Source organism: Buteo buteo, chromosome 18, assembly GCF_964188355.1.
Source record: "Buteo buteo chromosome 18, bButBut1.hap1.1, whole genome shotgun sequence".
Classification (NCBI taxonomy): domain Eukaryota; kingdom Metazoa; phylum Chordata; class Aves; order Accipitriformes; family Accipitridae; genus Buteo; species Buteo buteo.
The window spans coordinates 18,318,013-18,339,877 of record NC_134188.1 but is presented as its reverse complement, the minus strand read 5'-3'; the positions used below and the strand labels follow the sequence as shown (position 1 = coordinate 18,339,877).

General features: G+C 39.8%; 1 protein-coding gene across 1 annotated transcript; it reads right to left on the bottom strand.

Moving 5' to 3' along the window:
- Positions 1-5,223: 5,223 nt before the first annotated feature.
- Positions 5,224-21,863, bottom strand: CWC15 (CWC15 spliceosome associated protein). The gene is made up of 7 exons (XM_075050080.1): positions 21,737-21,863; positions 19,624-19,762; positions 17,430-17,542; positions 16,404-16,492; positions 15,515-15,625; positions 6,308-6,426; positions 5,224-5,570 (listed from the first exon to the last, which is right to left on the bottom strand). Exons 2-7 carry the CDS (start codon positions 19,752-19,754, stop codon positions 5,441-5,443), a joined length of 693 nt encoding a protein of 230 aa, XP_074906181.1. The 5' UTR covers positions 19,755-19,762; positions 21,737-21,863; the 3' UTR covers positions 5,224-5,440.
- Between the last annotated feature and the right edge of the window lie 2 nt (positions 21,864-21,865).

The window sequence follows — 21,865 nt, the reverse complement described above, 5'->3', positions numbered from 1 at the left end:
GTTGTGCTGGTCTCACCACGATGGCACATCTGGGGCTCCTACCTGGGCCACACAAACACAGGACATCTAGGATGCATGCACACCAGAGGAAGGATTCATGTGGATTTCAGTCAGAACAGACTTTTACTTCAGAGAGTTAATTTATCCTGCAATGACAATATCCAAAAGTTAAGTGCTAGGACTCAGCCACCCACCCAGGCAGTGGTTCAGCACGTGATGCCTCAGCAGAACGTACCATCCACGCACCCCACCAATCCCAACACGTCGTGTGCGACCAAGTCCAACCAAGCCACCCCAAAGGACAGAGATCAACCCCAGGGGACCCATTTGAAAGCAAGCGGACCGACTGGCAGATCTGTCCTCCACCCTTATCCAGCTCAAACTTCCAGCTTGTTCTCCCAGTGCAGTAAAAATAAACCTTTTCCACTGGAGGAAGACCAACTGCTTCAAATCCTGTCCACCAAAAACCACTCAGTTGAAAAATAAAGAAATAGCCCAACCCCTTAACCAGAGTATTTCTAAGAAAGAGCTGGGAGGAGGGGCAGATCTGTAGGTAAGGCAGCGGGCAGGTACCGACGGAAAGGGGGCTCACCACTCAGCTCCCAAATACAATTTTTTGTGGGACTGAACAGTCTGTCTCAATCCTGCCCTTCACCCAAACTTCTGAGCATTTAGGCTCTTCAGAATACAGCCTGCTTTACAACCTTCGTTTCCATAAAACCTATCGTAACAGATCCCCATTGCTATCTATAAAATTGTATTATAGTACAATTTAGAAATCATCTTCTTTGCTCTCTGTTGAAATCAGTAGCATCTGGATAGGAAGTTAGACTTCTCTCTTTCATTTTCCTTCTCCCGTACAGTGTCGCTTCCCTCTACTTCAGAAGGTATTTCTTAAGGTTGGTGGCAAATTGGGATTTGGATTAGGAGACATAATTTGTTTAGATCTAGATGACTCTTCCTTCTCATTAGAGCTGCACTAGGCACATTAGAATTCCCAGCAATTTTTATTTTTTTTTTTAAACTCAGCAAGCCACAGTTTCCCACTTGAAAGATCAAATTTTGGTAAGATCAGTGACATTAAGCTGCTCCTCAACTGCTGGTCAGATGCTACAAAGGGGAGAAAACGCCATACTACACATGGACACTTTTATTGCATCCCTTAGGTATATTCCAATTCTCTGAACTAAAGCAATTTAAAAACCAGACATAGTCACTATTTCATTTGCAATCTTATTTCCCTGCCAGTCACAGCATCATGGTCATTCTTCACTTACATCCCAAAATATGCCCTATAACAAGAAAACAGTTGAGTCTGAAATTCATAAAAGCCAACCTGTAAGATCTCAGTCAGAGGAAAGCAGTAGAATGGTAAAATGTATCTATGAATGAAGAACATAAGAATTCAGTGCTGCTTTTTTTTTTTAAATTTATTTAAAATGAGTGACTTGAACACCTATGGAAACATTATTCTTCTTTCTGCTTACACCCAATTCAAAAAGAGAGCTCAGAGGAGCCTTTCTTAGGAAACATGACTCTTCCAAATGTGCCTATTTACGCTCTGCTTGAACCATATCCTGAGGGACAGAAAGTATAGCAATGAGGCTGTATTTACTTTTATTGCTAAATATGACAATATGCCAGTCTGCCTAGGGAATAAGTAGCTGAACTTAAAACACAGACTTTATTTCTTTCTTTTCTCCTAAATAAGGAAGACAAAATTTGGCAGGAAGTTTTGTTCTTGACCAACAGCTAACTAAATTTCACGCTAAAAGTTGACAGAAGATGGAAGAAGGACTTCCATGGATGGAGACATTTCTGTGGGTATTTTCTTTCCCTCCCCTTGAATATGTATTGCAGAGCACTAGGCACTGAGAAAGCAAGAAAATCAGAGAAGCCCCTACATGTGATTCTGACTTTCCTTAGAAGAGAATTAAGGCTTCAGGCTCCAACTAGCCATGACTGCAGATATGAATAAACACTTGAGCCTGAAGCAATTTCTGAGCATCAGCACATCCCTTCAAGGCTTGAATCCTACAGATCTTCCTTTGAAGTGAAGCACTTCAAGGCAACATCCCCCATTCATTTGATGGTTTGACCCTGTGCTCAGATCTCTCCTCCAGCATGAAAGACTTTAAGGTATTTGTAGTTGTAAGAAAAAGCAGAGAGAAATTTCAGCAGCTCGATGGGAAGCGATACATGCACGGCTGAAAGGAGACACCAGGCTGTCACCACACCAAGCACAGCTGGGCTGCCCGTGAGGCACTCAAAGGTAAACAGAGCAAGTACCAGATCACCTCTGCCCCAGGATTTTATTTCAAACAAAACCCAAGTTAACAGAGGAACTGGAACTCACCAAAAAGCCTTTTTTTTTTTTTTTTTTTTTTTAAATTAAGTCTCCTTCATAGGATGGTACCTGTGACTACATGAAATCCTGAAAAATGCAGATAATGATTTTGCTGATTGCAATATGGAGCCTTTAATATTCAGCCATCTCCTTGAGGAAGACAAGTAGATGCTAAACACTTTAAACCTTGTATACACTCAGCACAATTATTTCCAGCTGGAGGACTATCATTAAGCTTTATCCCTCATACTATTAATCCCTTTAGAACTATAAAACATATTCCAAGAAAAATTTTGAAAGACAAGGCTTTTTTTAAAAAAACTTAGAAGTTTAACTGTTAGTCCCTATGGAAAATAGATCCTGGTTTTCAGTTCCAATGCCATACCAAAGATAACCATAAACAAGGGAGAAACTGTTTATAAAGCAAGTGGCTTTATTTCAAGCCATCAGTTACAGTGAGTTCAGGTGCTGCTTACAATAACACAGGATTAAACAATCCTAATTGCTAGGAACTGTAAAATATTGCATTCCTTGAAGTGCCGAATGTTAACTTTCTTCCACTTGACCTCCTGGAACAGCTGCCTTGCCAGCTCCACTGCCTTTGTTGAAAGTTATTTGTCATACCGAACAGAGGCTCCTGGAAAAAAACTATGCTGGGAGCAGAGGTGTAGAACATCACGGTCTGATTTTTTTTAAGAACTCACAGTCACACTGCAGTTTTACAAAAACAAATCATCTGCCTGTCTTTTCCTAGATGAGTACAAGAAGGATAGTAGAAAATTAAACATCAATACAGCATCAATAGTGAAAGCACAGGGCTCTTACTCAACAAAAAGCATAGAGCGCTTTAGTTTTCCAGTAGTTAATGATGCAAAACCCACCAAGAGATAAGGCTTGAGATTCCTTAATTATCATATTGTGTTTGTGTATTGCTGAGTCCTCAGATTGTGGGTCAGCTTACACTGCAGGAAGCTAAAATACAAAAGCTCTGAGGGGGGAGGTTAGAGATAGGATCTGCAAATTCTGTGGTTGAGCTGAACAACAATGCCAGCAAAAAACCTCAAATAAAGCTGCAGCCCGGAGCCATACAGTCCCTACAGCTCTTTCTCCAGAACCAGGGACAGAGAGCGCTACTGGAAAAAATGACTGAGTACACCTATGCATTATGCAAAAGTTTAAGAAAGGGATGTTCCTGCAGGTATGGAGAACAACTGCCTGCATATCTGAAGAAAACCTCATCCAACCCCAGTCATCTGGCCTCTTAAAAGTATTATTTCCTCTAAGAAAAGAGTTACATTACCTCAAGAACACAAATGATGGCATTATGCACTTATGATTTCCATGAAGGCATTGAACTGGCATTTCAACTATGTCTCCCCCTCTCCAACAAAACCGTATGCTCACTTGCTCACTTTGGCACACTGATTATCTCTTGTAATACTGCGAGACCAATGTATTTTTTGTTGTTGCCATGACAACTATGCTGTTAGGTCAGACCTAAAGCAGCAGCTGGCTTCTCCATTGCTGGACCCTGACAAGTACAGCACTTAACTTTTTTTTCCCCTTCTAAATACATTGCCTATATACCAAGATTTTAGTAGCTTCAATTTAAAGAATTACAAACTACACCCATTTTTCTGCTTCCCAAGAATCATTACTATCATAAGGCAGGTAGCAGAAGTAAAACAAACACATATTCCTCCAGTAGCTGTAGGAGCTCACATGACCTTAAGCATGCTGAAAATCTCGCTTCCAAGTAAATATGGGTATTAGCTGCTGGCATTAGTACACTATGCATAGCTCAGTGAAAGGGTAGCAAATACAGCTAAGGCTAGTGAAAGCTTTTACAGGATACCGGAGTCATGCCCAACAAAAATCTAAACCAATGTGCTCTAAATTTACTCTCTTAAAAAGAATATCAGATATATTTTCAAATTAAGAGCTTGAAAATAATAATATTACTATGAAACAGTGTCTGTAAGAATGAACTAGAGTGACCATAACACAGCCAACGAAAAGGGCAAGAATTTTACATAAACGCATCTGAGTTCTGCCACTGTAGCCTTCTAGGTAGAGAAGCAACTACTACATCTTGCAAATATTAGGGTCATATCCAGCGCATCACTTGGCCAAGATTTCAAATGCAACCGAGACAACAGAAGAAGAGAAAAAATATCCCTTCACAGCTGGGATTCTTTTCAGTCATTCATATTTTATACTGTCCTATTAACTGCTAAAATGGGACGTTTCAGAAGTAAACAGTGTACTATGGTATCTGGAGGAGATGACTCGTTTAATAAAAACACTCACTTGCAAGTTTGACAACGCTATTCCTACTGAACCATGCACACACAGACTGAACCTTGTGGCCACATGGTTGTGGCTGAGGGACTGAGCACTACAATTGTTAATTAAGCAGAAAAAAACCCCATGGTTCCACAGAGCATTCCCCACTCAAGGCTCCCCCAAGCATTACATGGTATTGCTCCAGAAGTGCTGAGCCAAGAGAGCCCAGAAAGCAGGGCTGCTAAGAACTTGGAGCTAACCCACCAAACCATAACTTGGTTGACAATAAGAAGAAACTAAAAAGGAAGGTTATTAATTAAGTTTCTAACTAGCTATTAAGAGGAAGTCCAGTTTTCTACCAAAAGTATAGCTTTTTTCAGTTCACACTGGTTATCATACTCAGCTATTCCCCATCTTCAATAATACTCACATTTACAAAAGTTGCATGAGTTACAAACCACCATCACTACAAATGCAAGTTGTTTTGGAAAGCAATTTAAACAATTAGAAGCATTTATTGCAAATCAGCTTCTCTCTTCTACCATTTAGAAGGAAGCCAGTAAAAGTAAATGCACATGAACAGAAAAACATTCATGAAACACAAACTGATTTAATTAAAACTGAAAAGGAAAACATATTGCAGGAATAAAAACTCCAGATACATAGCAGTTATTAATTATGAAGTGATTGATGATCTTGGAAAAGCATTTGGGAATTCATGACCAAATATTCAGCCTTGAATTCTGAGGGAAAGGGAGGGAACCACGACCTTCCAAGTCCTTCAGCACCACTGCACATAAAACTGTACTACTTGATATATTTTTCCATGAACTTTTTGTGAAATTCTGATCGCAGAGTATCATTCACGAATCTTTTGTCCTTTTTTGTTTCGTCTATCCCCTTGGCACAATTCTTGAAGACAACATCATCATCCCATCTGAAAACAAAAAGTTTTTAACTTCATTAAGTTTGTATGAAAATTAGGTGCAATTTACAAAAATATATAAATGAAGTTTGGCTCTCCTATTTAAATGTACTAAGAACAACTAGTCATTAAGATTAGATTTTAGTCTTTAAGAAAAAAATATCTATTTTTCTAATCCAAGCCATCTCCTACATGCTCCTAAGTTCAAAGTGTGATGAGTATCAGTAAATTAAAGGGTTTTTTATCTTTACAGAAAATAATGACCATTTGAACAGAGCAGAAAAAAACCCCTTTGATCTAACAGCCCTTATTTTGATAAATGCAACAGTAATGGGAATATCTGAAAACAACAACTGTATTGAGAAAAACACTGTTATTTATTAATTCTAGTTATGCTAAAAAAACCCCCACAAAACAACAAAAAACCCAAACCAGCTAGATCTTAAAGGGGAGCATAACATCAAATTTCTTGAGGAACTTCTGTCCTGTTACTTTTTGTATCACTATGCAATGTCAGACAAACACAATTCTCAATCTCTCTCTTTTTTAAACACAGAGTAGCAGGATGATTTGTTCAGAGAAATGCACAAGACAATCACTACATGTATCAGTATCCCAACTCTACATTACACTGCTTGTGACAAGATCCAAGGAAGTAAATAAAAACCAATGGCAGCGATAACACTTTCTGACTCCGAGTATCAAGAGGGAGCAAGGGGATGGATATCACAGTACAGACTGCACAGTACCTCCTCTTCACTTTGAAGTTTGCTTGAGGCTGTGCTGGGCCTGTAAGGTTCAGCAGTGGGTTACCACTCAGAATGTTCTCCATCCGAATTCTTTCTTCTTCAGCCTTTTGCTCTTGTTCCTGAGAATCAGAAATGGATATATTACTTTTCTAGGCCACTTTTCTCATCTCGTTGTTAGAGATAAACATTATTTAGCTGTGAACAGTCACACAGATAGAGTTTTAATTCCTAGCTCAGACTTTTCAGAGCATTTGACACTTGCATACGAGTAGCATAAGGATAGAAGTAGAGATACTCCAAAGAGCTTAACATTGCTAATAAACTGTCAATCTAGCAACACTCATATCTGCTCTACTTAGCTATGATGTTCCATCAAATATTCAGTTAAATTCTAGCTTTACCATTTACATATTTATTATATTAAAACTTGTATACAGATTAAAAGACTTTCTTTATCCTAATGAGAAAAGAGACTACATTATACAATATTCATTAGGTGGAAGAAACCTTACAGCATATTGAAACTTCTTTATCTCCAGCAATCTGCTTGGGTTTTACACCTACGATTTCCCTAGTGACGAGTTAAAAAGAATATTGAGAAATCCAAGGTGAAACTGAGCAGTGGATGTCATAAGTTTATTTAAGAGTTCCAATATTAAGGAGCAGAAAAATTTTCTTCTCCTTGTACTGTCAAAAGCATGTATCTCAAGCCTAAGTGAAGCACTGCACTACAGGCAACACAAAGTAGATTTCACTGCCCACGCTTCCAAGCTGTATTAATGTATTTAGCGACTTAAATGTTCACAGACTTCAAATGAATGTGTAATATTAATTTTACATCAACGTATTTTCCACAACCTTTCAAATGTATTACAAGGATTGCTCTTTGATGAAAGTACCAGAAAGAAAAAAAAAACCAACAGCTCTTCAAATTTGGATCTCCTTAGTCTCCTGCTCCATGCTAGTTAAAAAACGCACTGAAGTCTCATTAGCACTGCAGGAGACTCAAACCATGGCTTTTAAAAATTATATAAACTAAAGACAAAGAGATCACAAGGTTGGGGTTTTTCTTCCCAAATTGCAGAAAATTCATGGCTGAGGGCTGCTATGGGATTGCAAAAGAGGAATCGTTTTTCTTGATGATAGCGTTCACAAGGTTTCAATGCTAATCTTGAACACCAATGCTAGCCAGAGTTCTCTATCTTCAAACATTTAATCAATACTAAGTGATATATTACTAAAACTATCTACAATTTACAATGTTTTTCCATTGGACTGATCAGGTATGTGAAATATTCCTATAAAACGCCCCAATCCTCTTCAGAACAATACCAACTTAACATACATATGAATACCAGATAGTGCAGGATCACTGGTAAAGATTTTACCTTTCAAAATTTACCCGAGTTTTAGTTACCTACCATTACAGTGCTTCTCACAAATAAAATTTAGAACCAGCTGCAATTAATTGCCAGTGGGTTGGGAAAAGCTCCTCAAAAGGGCATATTGCTTAAAAGCATGGTACACCTTCAGGTCAAGCCCTGTAATGCTCTTATTAAAACATGCACATAGGCAAAACTTGCCCTTGCTGCTGTAGCCATGGAGCTTTAACAAAATCCACAGCAGTTAAAAGTTATTAACAAAAATAACTAAAGTTTTGCATTTTCAAACATAGCTCTAAATCCAACATTTGCATTCCAACTTCAGTTGTTATTACCACCCCAGTAAACAAGGAAACACAGAGAGCAAAAATATTGGATATGGACCAGCAATTTCCCCCCATATTAGAAATACAAATTCAAATTATACATTTCTCTCCTTTGTGGATTACAGACAAAAAAATATATGCAGCTGCTTCTGCACAGTATGCCAACCTTTGATTTACCATCTTCTTTCCCTGTAACTGGAGGAGCCAACAGCAGTGAAATCTGATTTACTGCAGTCTGTCATGTGTTCCCACCAGAAGTCAAGCAGGCCTCAGACTATGATACAAGCACATGCATGCAAAGTACTAACTTGAAACCAAGCAAAATCTAGGATATTGGTACAAGCGAAAAAAATCAGTATTGATTTTCATGTACTTCCCAAGAGACGATCAGATTCTGTTTAAGACCATTACGCAAATTTACAACAGGATGCAAGCATGTGAAGTGTTCTTTGTGCTGTCCAAAATAAGGTAGGCTCTGCACCATTAAATTTAATCTCCAATGCTCCATTAAAAGTGAGACTTTGAAAAAACAAGAAGTCTGGGACAAATGTTAAAAGCAAGTAAGAATGATACAACCCAAAATTTCATACTGCACTATACTCAAGAGAAGGTAGGACTAGTAAGAGCATTGCAAGAAATTAATACTCCCCTGTTGAAAAATGCCTCTGTAGACAGAACTGCTTCCAAGTCCTACATATGCAAACAGATGCAGCATTTTTTCCATTTTAGAGCTGAACTCCAGGGAGCTCTTCTCAAGGTGACATGCAGAGCATGGCCCAGTCTTGCCCTCAAATTTGTAAGACATTAACCTCAGCCATGATCCAAAGTTACTGACCCTGTGCATCATGTACCACTTTACCTGGGACACACATAACTATCTTATGCTGGTTTTTTATGATGCATGAAAATGCATCCACACACCACTGACAAATGCAGACAGAACTACAATGCACTCCACACACAGTGTTTCTTCGATGGTCAAAAGTCCACTGGAGTCAGTCAGCATCTTTTTGGGGGGAAATACAGTTGTTCTTCCCCCCCTTCCCCCATTTCAGATTTTATCTCAACAGCTCCTACAAAGCCATGGTTCCAGCATTCTCCACCATGCATGAAGAGAAGTGAAAAGCACTCAGTCATTTGAATTGTAAGCATTCAGAATCACTAGAGGAAGATAAGGCCAATATTAAGAATCATAAAAAATATGCACCTAGTACTCCAGAGTTCTTATTACACACAGATACACATTTAATTTTACTATAGTAAGATTTAAAAAGGCATGTTAGGCATCATCCTAACTTTTATCTGCTTTACATAACCTATGTAATATCCTTCAGCCTTAATTAGCCTGACACAGTTTGATCTCTGATAACGAAAAAAGCATTATCAGACTGAAGTGATAAAATGTGGTGCTAAGGGAAAAAAAAAAAGAAAAAAAAAAGAAAATCAAAACTGAAATAACACTTTTAAGAAGCATTACACTACAAGCAGTGGTATAGGATTTAGCTCCAGATTAAGACACCTACATCTAGACACCTGCTTCTAAGTACCTGAGCTCACATCTCAGCAGAGATCTAGAGAATACAATGAGTCAAGACAGCTTTTCTGCTCACACTAAATTACACACAGAGGAGACCAACCATGCTGCAGGCTCTACTGACTGCATCTCCATTGTACCACCACGGAAGGTGGGATACATTAACTTGTACATTGACCCCAACAACCTGGTATTTCAAGCTCAACTGAATCATGTCTAAAACTAATTGCTAGCAAAAAACTACATTGACTCAAGTCAACTACAGTTCCAGAGGACTGGAGGGTAGCAAAAACTGCACTATAATCAAAAGAAGTCGTAGGGGCAATCTTGGGAATTTCACAATTACATTTTACTTTTGCACCTCTTAAATTATTAAAAACAATTATGAACATAACACTAACAGAAGCTGTCAAACATTCTTTTATAGTGACAACTGTTACAGAAAATATCTATTAATCTTATTTTCAAGTGCTGATTTTCCATATTCACAGTAAGAGATGGTCCAAAGCCCCCGGGCACTTTGTGCAACCCTTCGCTGTTTCTCAGCTCTGTTCACAAACAGAACTCTGCTGGCTTTTAGACCCAGAAAAGCAGAACAACTAGAAGTAGGCATAAGCTTATATTTGTCATTAAAGATCAACAGATTAGAGTCTGAAAGGAAACAGGGAACAGATCTGTTGAGTAAGGCATCTCCAGTTTTAGTCACTTTACAAAGAAGACTTGGCATGCGTAGTAAATTATTTATGGAATTCAATCACTCAAAGCTGTTCCAGGTTGGATGACTTTTCAACATATTTGCTACAAATTCTAGGAAGCAGGCTAATTCTGAAGATTAGTCTTGAAGATTTTTTGTATTATTTAGCTTCACTAAAACCTCCCGAAGAAGGTATTCAAAATTAAAAAAAGGTAATTTACTAAGACATGACATGGAGGAAATACTAGTGATGTAAAGTTGACATTTACACTCAAGCTAAGTTACACATTTTGGCCAGAGCTGCATGCAGAATCCCTCATCTCCAGCCAAAAGAGGGTTTCATTATGTTTCAGAATTTTCCACATAAATCTTCCACTGCCCACTCCTCCACTGAAAGCCGGGACACTCCAGGCGATGGAGCATGGGTTGTATCAAATCAAACAGACCAGACATAACCTTCATACCCGTCTGAGCTTCACACCTCTGAGGCACAATCATGCACAGCTGTTCACAAAATAAGCAGCTCTGGTTGCTCCAAAGCCTACATTGTTCTTTTGTGTGGTGGAACAAAGGCTTATTAAGCTAAAACACTATGGATACAAGTAACCCACAACAGAAGGAAAGCCTAAGGGGGAAAATAATACATCTGTATTCACTCCACCTTTTCTAAAATAATGCCTCTTTCCCTGCCTTTCTGTTCAGCAAGACGAGGTATACAACTCTTTTCCTAAGCCATTTTAGCAAAAAAACACGATACAGATTATTCCATCACTACAGACAGCAGCGCTGCGCTTTTCAGTGGCAGCGTCTTGCACCAGCTATCTGCAGAGATGAATCACATATCAACCATTCTGTAACCACGTTAGAGGCAGAAGCAATAGAACAGGAATATTATTGTACGGGCAATAAGACTGGACTGGCAGAGGGAGTCCCATACCCCAAGGAAGCAGATGGAGAATCAGATCTCACAGCAAGCCTCCACTGTACAACTGAACTCACCACGTGGCATCACAGCTGGGGGAAAAAAAAGCGGACAAAACTATATTAACCTTAACGAAACAATTATTCCTTATCTTGCTGTAAGAATAACAGTCCCTTGGAATACTTGTTTCTGACCGCAAAGGAAAGAAAAACATTACTGTTACCATGGGTTGGTTTTTTTTTAGTATAGTTCCTACCCTTAGCACAGAGCAAGATTACTTTCACAGAAAGTGCTGAAATTCCTGAAATGACTCCATTGTATCAGTTTTTGTAGATGTTGAGTAGCTGAAAGAAAACATGAAACACCCACATTTCACTGAAGGCTGGGGAAAAAATAAATAATAATAATAATAAAATCACATAACCTTATTTAAATGCTAATTTTTGAATGACAAACTATGACAGAACTGCCTTTAGCAGCAGGGAAAGAAACTTCATAATGCAGAGATCCACCCCAGTTATTCAATCCCATGCAACTTACTAACTCTATGCAATACAGTGATTCAAATAACTGACTGAAACTTCAAAAAATAAGAGCGCAGAGTAATCACAACTGCAGTGCCTATACGCAGATTTGTTGTCATTTTGCTCATAAGGGAGGGGACATTATCATTAGCTCCTGGCAAGGGTAAGTATTGCTAGCATGTCTCAAACATTTAATGAAGAGACATATTCTGCCATCTGCTTTTGCCTCTTCACTGAAATTCTTTCTTAATCACTGATTTGATATTCCAGTTTTAGTTAGACCCTTAAAATTTAAGTGAAAAGGTTAGTATTTACCAAGATTCATTTTCTAATGTTTTATTTGAAAGTCTGAGACACAAATAAAACACAGGACAGAGCCAAGATCTATTTTGACTGTTGGTAAAGTAATTTATTTAGTTATAGAGAAACATTTGGTGAAATAAAACTGTTAAGAAAACAAACCAAAAACTGAATGGATGTTAAATAGCTTTGCTGGAACTGCACACGTACATTCAGCTGCTCACTGGTTTGAGGTTTGTTTTTAATTATTTCAATCTACCTTTTAAGGAAGTGCTTGAAAATTGAAACTCAAGAGCATTGTAATGCTGAATTTGGAATATTGAAATGTTTCCAAGAAACCTACCCATGGATAGTTCATGTAGACAGCAGACCTAGCATTTGTACAGTTTTAGACAGACCCAGAATTATTCCACAGAAATGGCTTTCAAAACTAACATTTCCTGGTCAGCTTAGCATCTACTAGAAATAACCCGAGAGGTTAAAATTGTGGAGGGTATGAGAAAAGTAAGTGGGACTCCCATGCTCAATCAATTTTTAAAAATACTCATAGTATTTATTTAATGTTTCTATAGAATTCAAGGGAATTAAAGGATTTTGAGAAGTCAACAAGCTTTGACAGGAATTGCTTATTTGGTTGACAAACTATTTGCTTCACAGATTACAGAGAAATACGAGTGTGAAGGAAGTTAGAACCTCTTAATACTAGTATTTGTCAAAACTAGATTTAGAGGATTTCTATGGAAATTGGTATTACCACATAACGGAAGTTGACAGAGAGCATGTTGATCTGAAAAAAAAGCAGATTCCCATCTTTTGTTTTTAACTGCTGTCTCACCCGAGATGCATTTTAAAAGGAGCAGGCCTCTTTTCATGACAGCTTAAATACTGGACACCAAAGCAATAAGTGAGAACAGTTAACAAAAAATATAGTTTACTTTAAATGAAGTCTCAGAAATAATTGGACTAGCATTTTAATAAATAAAAATAACTAAAGTATCAGAAAAAAATTACATACGGCACAAATTTGGGATATATTACTATATTTTACCCACTTTATCTTGTTAAGACCCTGGCACGTTCCAAGAAGATGCAGATACACGTTAATAACAACAAAGAGTTTTGAGAACGATGTGCAGAAGATTGAACAGGCATTCACTCTGCAGTTTCCCTTTGCCTTGCCACTAGTTTACCCATGCTGCCTACTAGGGACAGCAGCGTTTCAGCAGATAAACCATCCCTGTACACAGATTAGGATTAACAGCGACTACATAATTAAGATTTTACATGAGATTTTATCCTCAAGTCAGCTGGATGACTAATATAAGGCTACTTACAAAATTAGGTTTAAATTACGGTTTGGAAGACATAATAATATGTAATCCCACATATCTGAAGGGAAAAGGGATTTATATAAAATTGCTGTAAAATGCTTTGCCAGTAACACCTTATTTCAAAGCCGTGGAAAACAAGGCATAATCTAAACAGATTGCACCCCTAAAGCCAACATACTTAAGTGATCTTTCCTAAGCAGACCCTTAGTCCTAAAGATTCTTTCCAAGGCCACGCCCACCCTTGGTTTTTACATTTTCCATCAACGTAGTCTTACGTTTCCTACTCTCAAAAAAACGCAAGAAAATAAAATTCAAAGTACCTATAAAGCACCCGCTATTTACGGAAGACGCCAATTTTTAAGAAAGCCTATCTGCAACCAACTGGTGAAAGGATGAACAGAGTACGTAGTGAGTGTGCGATAGCGCGCACTATTGCAAACAAATAACTAATACTAATTTTTAGGAAGAAACAAAACATATTCATTTCAGATAATCGTGCATGTATTCAGTATGCACACAGCATTGGACATTATAAACCCTGCTTCTGGGGGAAGGAGGACATTCATGAAGGTAAAAAATAATACCAGTTTGGAGACAGCAAAATAAAGCAAGTGCTATACTAAATACTTCATAGCTTTTAGCACCCTCTAGTGACAAAATAAGAATTTCATAGAGATTATAACTCCTGCTTTCTACACACGGGGAAGCATGCATTTGGTTGTCTGTGCTGCATCATTGTCCTCTCCTAGCTGTTCCTAGCGTCTGCTAGACGCTATGCCCTGTTCACTGCCAGTTGACTCTACTGGAGAACATTCCTGAAAAACGTTAAACTATAAGCGTGTCTGTTAAACTACAGAAAAGGTTATGAGGCACCAAAACATTAAGTTGTCACAGCAGCCTTTGATTACCCTCCTGATCAGCATTTATATGTTTATTCAGCACGTTCTAAAAAACACCTCAGATTACCTTATACAAAGATGACAGCTTGTTTGGGGAAGGGGGTTGGATGGGGTTTTTGTTTGTTTGCTTTGGGTTTTTTGTTTTTTACACTAATGGAGAATCTACTTATAAAAACATACAAAACTACTCAAATTGAAGCATGCAACATTTTTCAAAAGCACTAAAACGATTTAAGCCCTACTCAAAGGAAGAAAGTGCTTACTAAAAGCAGAAGAGGGAACGCTGCACATATCCACCACTCCTGTTGCACCACCAGAGGCAGAGCATTTCAGTAATGCAGATGAAACACCTGGACTCTATAAACTCTGTTGCAATACAATGTTAGAGCTACTAAAGTTCATCTTAAGTCCTGATTAGTTTGACAACACAGGTTATTTCCAGAAACAGTCCCTAGAAGTTCATTCATCAATCAGGGATTTTGCTAACGCACTGCATCCCAACCATCTCTTACACCAAGGAGGTGTGGGAGCCAACAGCATAGGATTCCATCCAGCTCACGAGAAAACAATCTCAACTATAGGGCCTTCCCTCCCCTTTCAAGGGCAGAACATGGTGTTTCTATCTGTAGAGAGATTATAGAGACGTATGAAGGCTACATGTGAGTTGACCTTTGAAGTTCTGAAAAGACTGCTGTATTATTATTCATTTTTGTGGAGACATTTCTCAAATAAACTCACCTGTGTATAGTCACATGAAAACAGTTCTGGTCTTATAGTTACAACTGGTGCTCCTTGCCAAGGCAGCACAGCACCAACGTTGTGAAAGAGCAACTACTGTATAAAACTTGCAGCCATTAGAAAAAGCATCAAAAAGCACAGATTTTTATTTCATAAATAAAATCGTATTTCTTGTTCCATAAAAGCTAGTTAACAAATGAAATTACACTGGACAGTATGTAACTCACTAATACAACTATATAGTTTGGTATGATAGCTGTCTTCAGAGAAGGACTTGCATATGAGAAGCAAGATTACCTTGACTCACTGCCTCTACAAAGTGTTGGGAAAGCGAATAAAATGTTTTAGTGAGTAAAATGTTCAGTATGTCTACTAAAGAAAATAATTATTGACAACAATTACTAGATAGAAGAACAAACCCATCACACTTGACACGAGTTTTGAAGGGCACTTACTTTGTTTACCAGTTCTCACTCATCCTAAGTACTTAAGGCACACCAGTTTTAATAAACACCAGTTTGCAAAAAACAGATGCTCTTTAATGGGCGAGATTTTACCTTTCGAGCCTGTTCCTCAGCTCGTTCTTTCTTGATTTTTTCCAGTTCAGCCAGAAGAGCTGCAGTGTCATCATCATCACTGTCTTCTAAGTCCTCATCTTCATCATCTTCCTAATAGCAACAAAAGGAAACAAGAAGCAGCTTGCTCATTTCATTTAATAAAAACAGTCCTGGTCTGCCCAGCTAAGGCTGCAATTTGCTGCTGGTTGATTTCTGAAGTACTTGGGTGCTTGGAGTAGCACCAGCAAATACAACACAAATGGTTTATTTGCTCTTGTACAGTAAAGTCAAGACAAAAACATGTTTGTGCTTTTTGGAAGACTGCAATTATTTTTTTATAATTCAAATGCTACATAGCTGACAGATGCTAGAGAATGGCTGTCCCCACTAATCATTGTAACATAAGTCATTATAACAGTGTGCCCGAATACCCCATCCAATATTGTTGGGACCAAATATAACAGGATTAAAAACCCCCTGAGCTTATTGTCAAGCCTTAGACCTAAATCCTAGACATCAGGATGAGGAGAAGAGCCAAGAGCAAGAATCCATTGCTTATGCAGACAGTCAGTGTATCTCAACAGTTCTACCTTTGGGGAATTCTAACTAACCCAGTAGTTGACCAAATCTACAAAGTCACCCATTCCCCACACTTCAAGTGGTATTTTCAGTTCCCTAGTTTTTGTGTGCTTTCTAAGAATACCATTACAGCATGGACCAGAATCCTCTGAATCGGTCTGGACTTCCACCACAGTAGAGTAACTGTGAAAGGAAGATACGTTGGAACCCGTCTTTAATCTTTAGCAGACCTAAACGTACATATTTTAGTAACGGTGAATCCTGAAGGCAGGACAATGAAAGGAAAGAAGACAGAAAAAAAGATACATACATCAGTAAGAGGATCGTCTGCATCAAGATTTGCTGCAGGAATCTGGTCTAGCCGAGGCTTCTTAGACACAGAAGATGATGTTGTGTGTTCTGTGGCATAAGATTTAAAAAGAAGAGTGACTAAGTCACTTCATTTAACAGCATCTAATGTCAGAAAGCAAAAATCTTCACAAACAATTTGTCTTGCATTAGAGTAAGAGATACAAGCTCATGCTCACTTTTTTCTAACTTCTCAATCTTAATGCCCATGCTAATTCCTCGCCTGTAGGTATCCTCAAGGGAAGCAATAACATCCCCAAACTTACAATTTGGCCTCCAGAAGTTTTTTGAAGTCATTATTTCAAGAAGAAAAAATAGCAGAAGAAAAACGTGTGGAGAAATATCCTTATTCTATATATCCCACTGGAGGGTTCCCATTCAAGGACCAGCCCAAAGCATTACTGTTGGCTACTTTGGTCCAAACCACATCTGCTTTTCATCTGTGAATTTGACAGCCTCACAATACCTTCACAGCTAAACCTAAAGTAGCTAAATTCTGTCAAGCTTAATACTAAAAATGAGTATTTCTCAAAACCCCCTTTGATTTTCATTTTAATTATCACTTCATATATCTGAACAGAATTGCATACTTTAAAAAAAACGGATTTATTGTTACACTGGTGCTGTAACACTAGAAGATGAGTCATTCCCCGTCTCCTTTCTGTCTCGCTTGTCCAAGTACAAAAAAAAAGCCCTTTATTAGCTGTACATACTTGTTGCCAATTCATTACAATCATACAGTATCAACTGGCCTGCATGATGGCCTATGCCATTCTACTGGCTGGCCTAGATTTCTGCTAGCATGAAGCCAGCACGAAAGCCAGCGGACATTCCCTTGCAGGTCAACAGCTCTGAACTATCAGACCAATACCCTAAATTCTACTCTCATAATATGCTTTCTGCAACCTGCAAAATTCTTACAACACCAAATTTTGTGCAAGAGCAATGCCACACAAAGGTATTAAGATTTTTGTTTCTTTGTTTTTACCTCTGGTTGGTCTGTCTCTATTCTTTTCTCTTGCAGCGACCCGTTCTCTCTCCTCTAGCTCCCTTCTGAAATCACGGTTACGCACCTCTTCAGGAGCATCCTGAGTGGTCTGTCTAAAACAACATGAGGGGGGAAAAATTGCTGAAGTTGACAGTCTGCAGCTGGGACCAATTTTTTCAAGGAGGCCAATAAATCCTGGGGTGAACAGGTAAGTATAGAGAATAAGAACTGGGCACCATGTAGACATGTGTTTGTTTATTCTCTCTTCATCAGCCCCCTTCTCTGTATGCATTACATACACACAGACATGCAATGTCACACACACAGGCTCCTTCCAGTGGCTCTCAAATGAATTAAAAGACCATACATAAATTCCTACAAACCCAGGATGACTACATCTACCTTTTGTAGCTATGTCTAAAACTTCCTTCTCCAGCAGTCCAAGCCCAGTGTCCTAGCAGACACCCACAAGCATTATGGTCAACTTTCCTCACTGTTTTATCATTCAAAGTTGCTGCTGCAAACCTAGTCTCTAAGGCTAGAGCAAACTTTTCATAAACCTTTTCCCCTCCAAGAGACATACCAGATAATCTCCCATGACCGTTAAAAAAGTTGGGAGAACAAGCAAAACACTAGCTTTAGTGAAACACATTGCAAATACATGTTTTTCCCTCTTTTATATAACACACAATGGCCAAAAGCAACAGACTATTTATATCTGAGTCACAATAAGTTCCACCTAGACAGCGCTGAATTTTCTGTGGAAATCTTGAAAAGAACTAATGAATAAAAACAAACAGCAACTCCTTTCACCTTTCTGTGAACCCACTGCTGGAAATAAGAGTGCCTGGAAGAAACCCAGACTGAAGCCATTATAAACACATTGTAGGCACAGCTTGTCTTTATGATGAAGTATTTAATTTACTTTTGTAATTAAAAACCTGAACTCGGAATCCCTGATATAGCTGCAAAATCCCCCCAAACCCTGTGTCGTTCAAGTGAACATGAGTGGGACTGAAACACTGACCTTTTCCTGCAATGATGCAGTCCTGGCAATTTAACAAAGACAACTTTGTATTAGGTATTTGGGAGAAAGAACAGAAGACACTTAATGCCCCCTCCGCCTCTCTCTCTCACGCATATGGAAGGATTTGTTAAAACATACATTGTATGTTCCTGTACATATTTGTCCCCCACACACTTCTTTCAAAGCAACAGACTGGTGTTCCAAACACTGCTTTTGTTTAAAGAAACAAACCACACCAGCAATTTTTCCCATAACAACAAAATGCATTTACAGCACTTTTTGTACTGTTGATTTTGCCATTCTCCAAAACACTCCAACTCCCTTATCCACACATACTCTTAAAAACCAAAGGGGCAGGAGGAAAGACATGAAAGGGTAAACATCTGCACAAAAAAGTGCAAACGTAAAACCTTAATAGTAATTTCACTAACAAGAGTAACATCAGTTCCATAAAAAAGATCATTTCTAGGCTGACATATTTAATTTAAATTCTAGGTGTCTGTATCACATTGACTCCAGATTTCATTTAATCTTTCAAAAGGATAATGAAGATTTATTATGCATTTCAAACACAGGAAAATATTCCTAAGATCCCATTATCTTTCCCACTGATTAAAGCAATTTCCTCTCCTAGGACCTCGATGAACCACCTGCAGTGTTTATCAGCTCTTCCAACATGTACTACTACCTGAGTGCTATTCCACGACTTCCCTGCCTCCTTTTAATGCCCTTCCCAAGTGGTTCCTTGCCAAATACATGATGTGGTTTTCCTGCTTTTAAGACATGCTCAACTTCGCTCCTCTTATCCCATCTTGCTCTGCAAGTGCAGCACCCTCTGTGGCTCACTCCCAGTGACAACTTTCTTTCCACTCCACTGCCTGAAATGCTTGGTCTCCAAAGCTCACCTTCTTCTGACAATTCAATTCCATAAGCAGTAATACATACCACTAAAATTAAACCTCTCCAATCACTTGCAAAGCATTCGATCTCCTAGGTCTGCTTTGGAGACTTACACTTTCAGCCCATTCACTCAACCCTGTCGCACTATCTCTGGCATCTGCTCAGTGTCAAGCACATCAACATCTATTGTGAAAAGTTCAGAGTACCACTCATAAAAAAATCATTCCCAGCCTGTTTTGCCATAAGACCAAAAAACCCAATACTAACCTGTATTTGATTTTAGTATGAGAAGGAAGGTCTCTACTGGAATATTGTTTGGATAGCTGACTTAAGTCTCCTTCACCTTTTCCTCTTCCTCCTCTCGCAGGTTCAAATGTTGGCCTCGCTGCTGTTGTCATTTTAAGCGCTACAGAATCAAGGAATAAAGACAGTCGTTACTACAACTTACAGTGGAAGACATTCACCAGAAGCTACTTTGTTCCTGGCACTGTAGAAACAATGACAAGTCCTACTACAGAATACCAGCTATCACTCGTCTCACGGTCCTCAAAATTTAAGGAGCTTTTTTTTTGACAAAACTGACAGAATCTATTCAGATTTTCAAAACAAAGTCTTTTCCAACATGCTTGAAAGATGATACACAGACTCCAACCTAAAAATACCAACCTACATTTGTAAGGTAAATAAAACCAGCCAGGAGCTAGTCTCCTATCCTTAAGGCAAGCCATACAGTCTTGTAACTAAACTCTTTCCCCTTCTGAAAAATGACAGCCAAAAAAGACTGCCTACTATGAATGACCACTCCATTATTCCCCAAACCATATCTAGGTATCATCACCAGAAATGCTGGCTGACACAGACCATACCAAGCCTAGGATGGTGTTGATAATTATATATTGATGAAGATCATGCAACTTGAATGCTCCAGCCCTCATCATGGCCCTGTTCAGTTCTCTAGCACAGGCACAGCACTGTCATTAATACTGCAGCACAGTGCTTTGGGACCGACCTGTGCAGAGCTCCAGCTGGCCAGCAAAACCTTCTGAAGGGCTAGGCTTAATGTTCCCTGATAGCAGACAGCTTTACCCTTACGTAAACAAGTGCAATTAAAAAAGCTCAGACAAATGCAGAAGTTTTCATCCGCTGTCACTTAGAAACTGCAAGAACTCACACACTGCTAGCGTGTCCTAAAAAACGAATTGCTACTGTCGATTCCTCTGTGGCAAAGGAGTGAAACAGACCCTGACCAGCCTCAGTCACGCAGGCACCCTGTCGGCATGCACTGTGTTCAGCACTGCTGGACAGGAGCTAGAGACCCTGCAATCCCAAACCACTGTGCCAAGAGTTTAAGATGGTTAACCAATGCCAAAACCCCCTGCATGATCAACCAGCGCCATCTTAAATCTACTATCTGAAACTATGCTCATTCCTGCTGCACCAAGGCACACACATCCATTAACCACTGACTAAAGATACATAAGAGACAAGAGAGATACATGTGCAGAGATACATAAAGGCACCAGTCCTACCAAACAGAAGGTTGGATGTTAAAGGATGACAAGAGAACTTATTAAAAAATATTAAAAAGCAAAGAAAAAAAAAGTGATATTGTTCCATATGTTTCTGTGATACACAAAAAAAGTTATTTATGCTCTGCTTGCATTATTTGTTATTTTTTCACTTTTAATGAGATCACAAAACACATGACTTCAGTGTTAAAATTATAAAGAACCACATCTAATGTGGCCGCACAGCTTCACGAAGCATTAATGAATTCCCTGGAAACTGTCCCTCCTTCTCTTAAGTTAGTTTGTATTCGGCTCGGCCTTAAAGGACCCAAGCTCAACCCGAAACCACTCAGGGACCGTCACACTGACTGCTCAGGTTTCCGAAACACAGCCCCGGAGAGGCCTCTGCAGCGCTACACGAAGACAGGACTGGCCCCGCAGGGGTTGTTAGCCAAGAGAATGCGACCGGGCCCGGCCTGGAGCCGAACTGCCTTGGCCACGCAGGGCCGCGCCACAGCCGGCCCCTCCGCACGGCCCTCACGGGGGAGCCCGAACCCCAGCTCCGGCCCCGGCCCCCGCCGCCGTCACCCCGACCCACAGCAGCAGCGGGGCTAGAGCTCCCACCGGGCTCCGCCGTGAGGCCGGCCGCCCCTTCGTCCCCCCAACCCACCCCCGCTCCGCTGTCCTCCACAGAGACGCTGCCCCCCCCCGGGCCCCCTTCGCGCCCCGGCCCGCCGAGTCGGCCGCAGCCCGTCCCCTCAGAGGGACCCCAGCACCCCGTGCCCCAGGGCCGCCTTTTTCCCCCTCAGGGACCCCAGCACAGCTCTCCACCCCGACCAGCTCGCTCACCCACCGCCTCCCCGCGTACTTACACCGCGACCTCCCCCCGCCCTGCGCAACCAGGCCCTACGCCACCACCATAATTCCGCCAAGCGCCCACAAGGCACCGCGCGGGAACCAGCGACACAGCGCGGCGGAAGCCGCGCCGAGGGAGGGCTTAC

Coding starts and splice junctions, on each gene's coding strand:
- CWC15 (XM_075050080.1), bottom strand. CDS start 19,754: ATGACAACAGCAGCGAGGCCAACATTTGAACCTGCGAGAGGAGGAAGA. Junction 17,543..19,623: donor CATACTAAAATCAAATACAG/GTTAGTATTGGG, acceptor ATGTTGTTTTAG/ACAGACCACTCAGGATGCTC. Junction 16,493..17,429: donor TAGAGACAGACCAACCAGAG/GTAAAAACAAAG, acceptor CTTATGCCACAG/AACACACAACATCATCTTCT.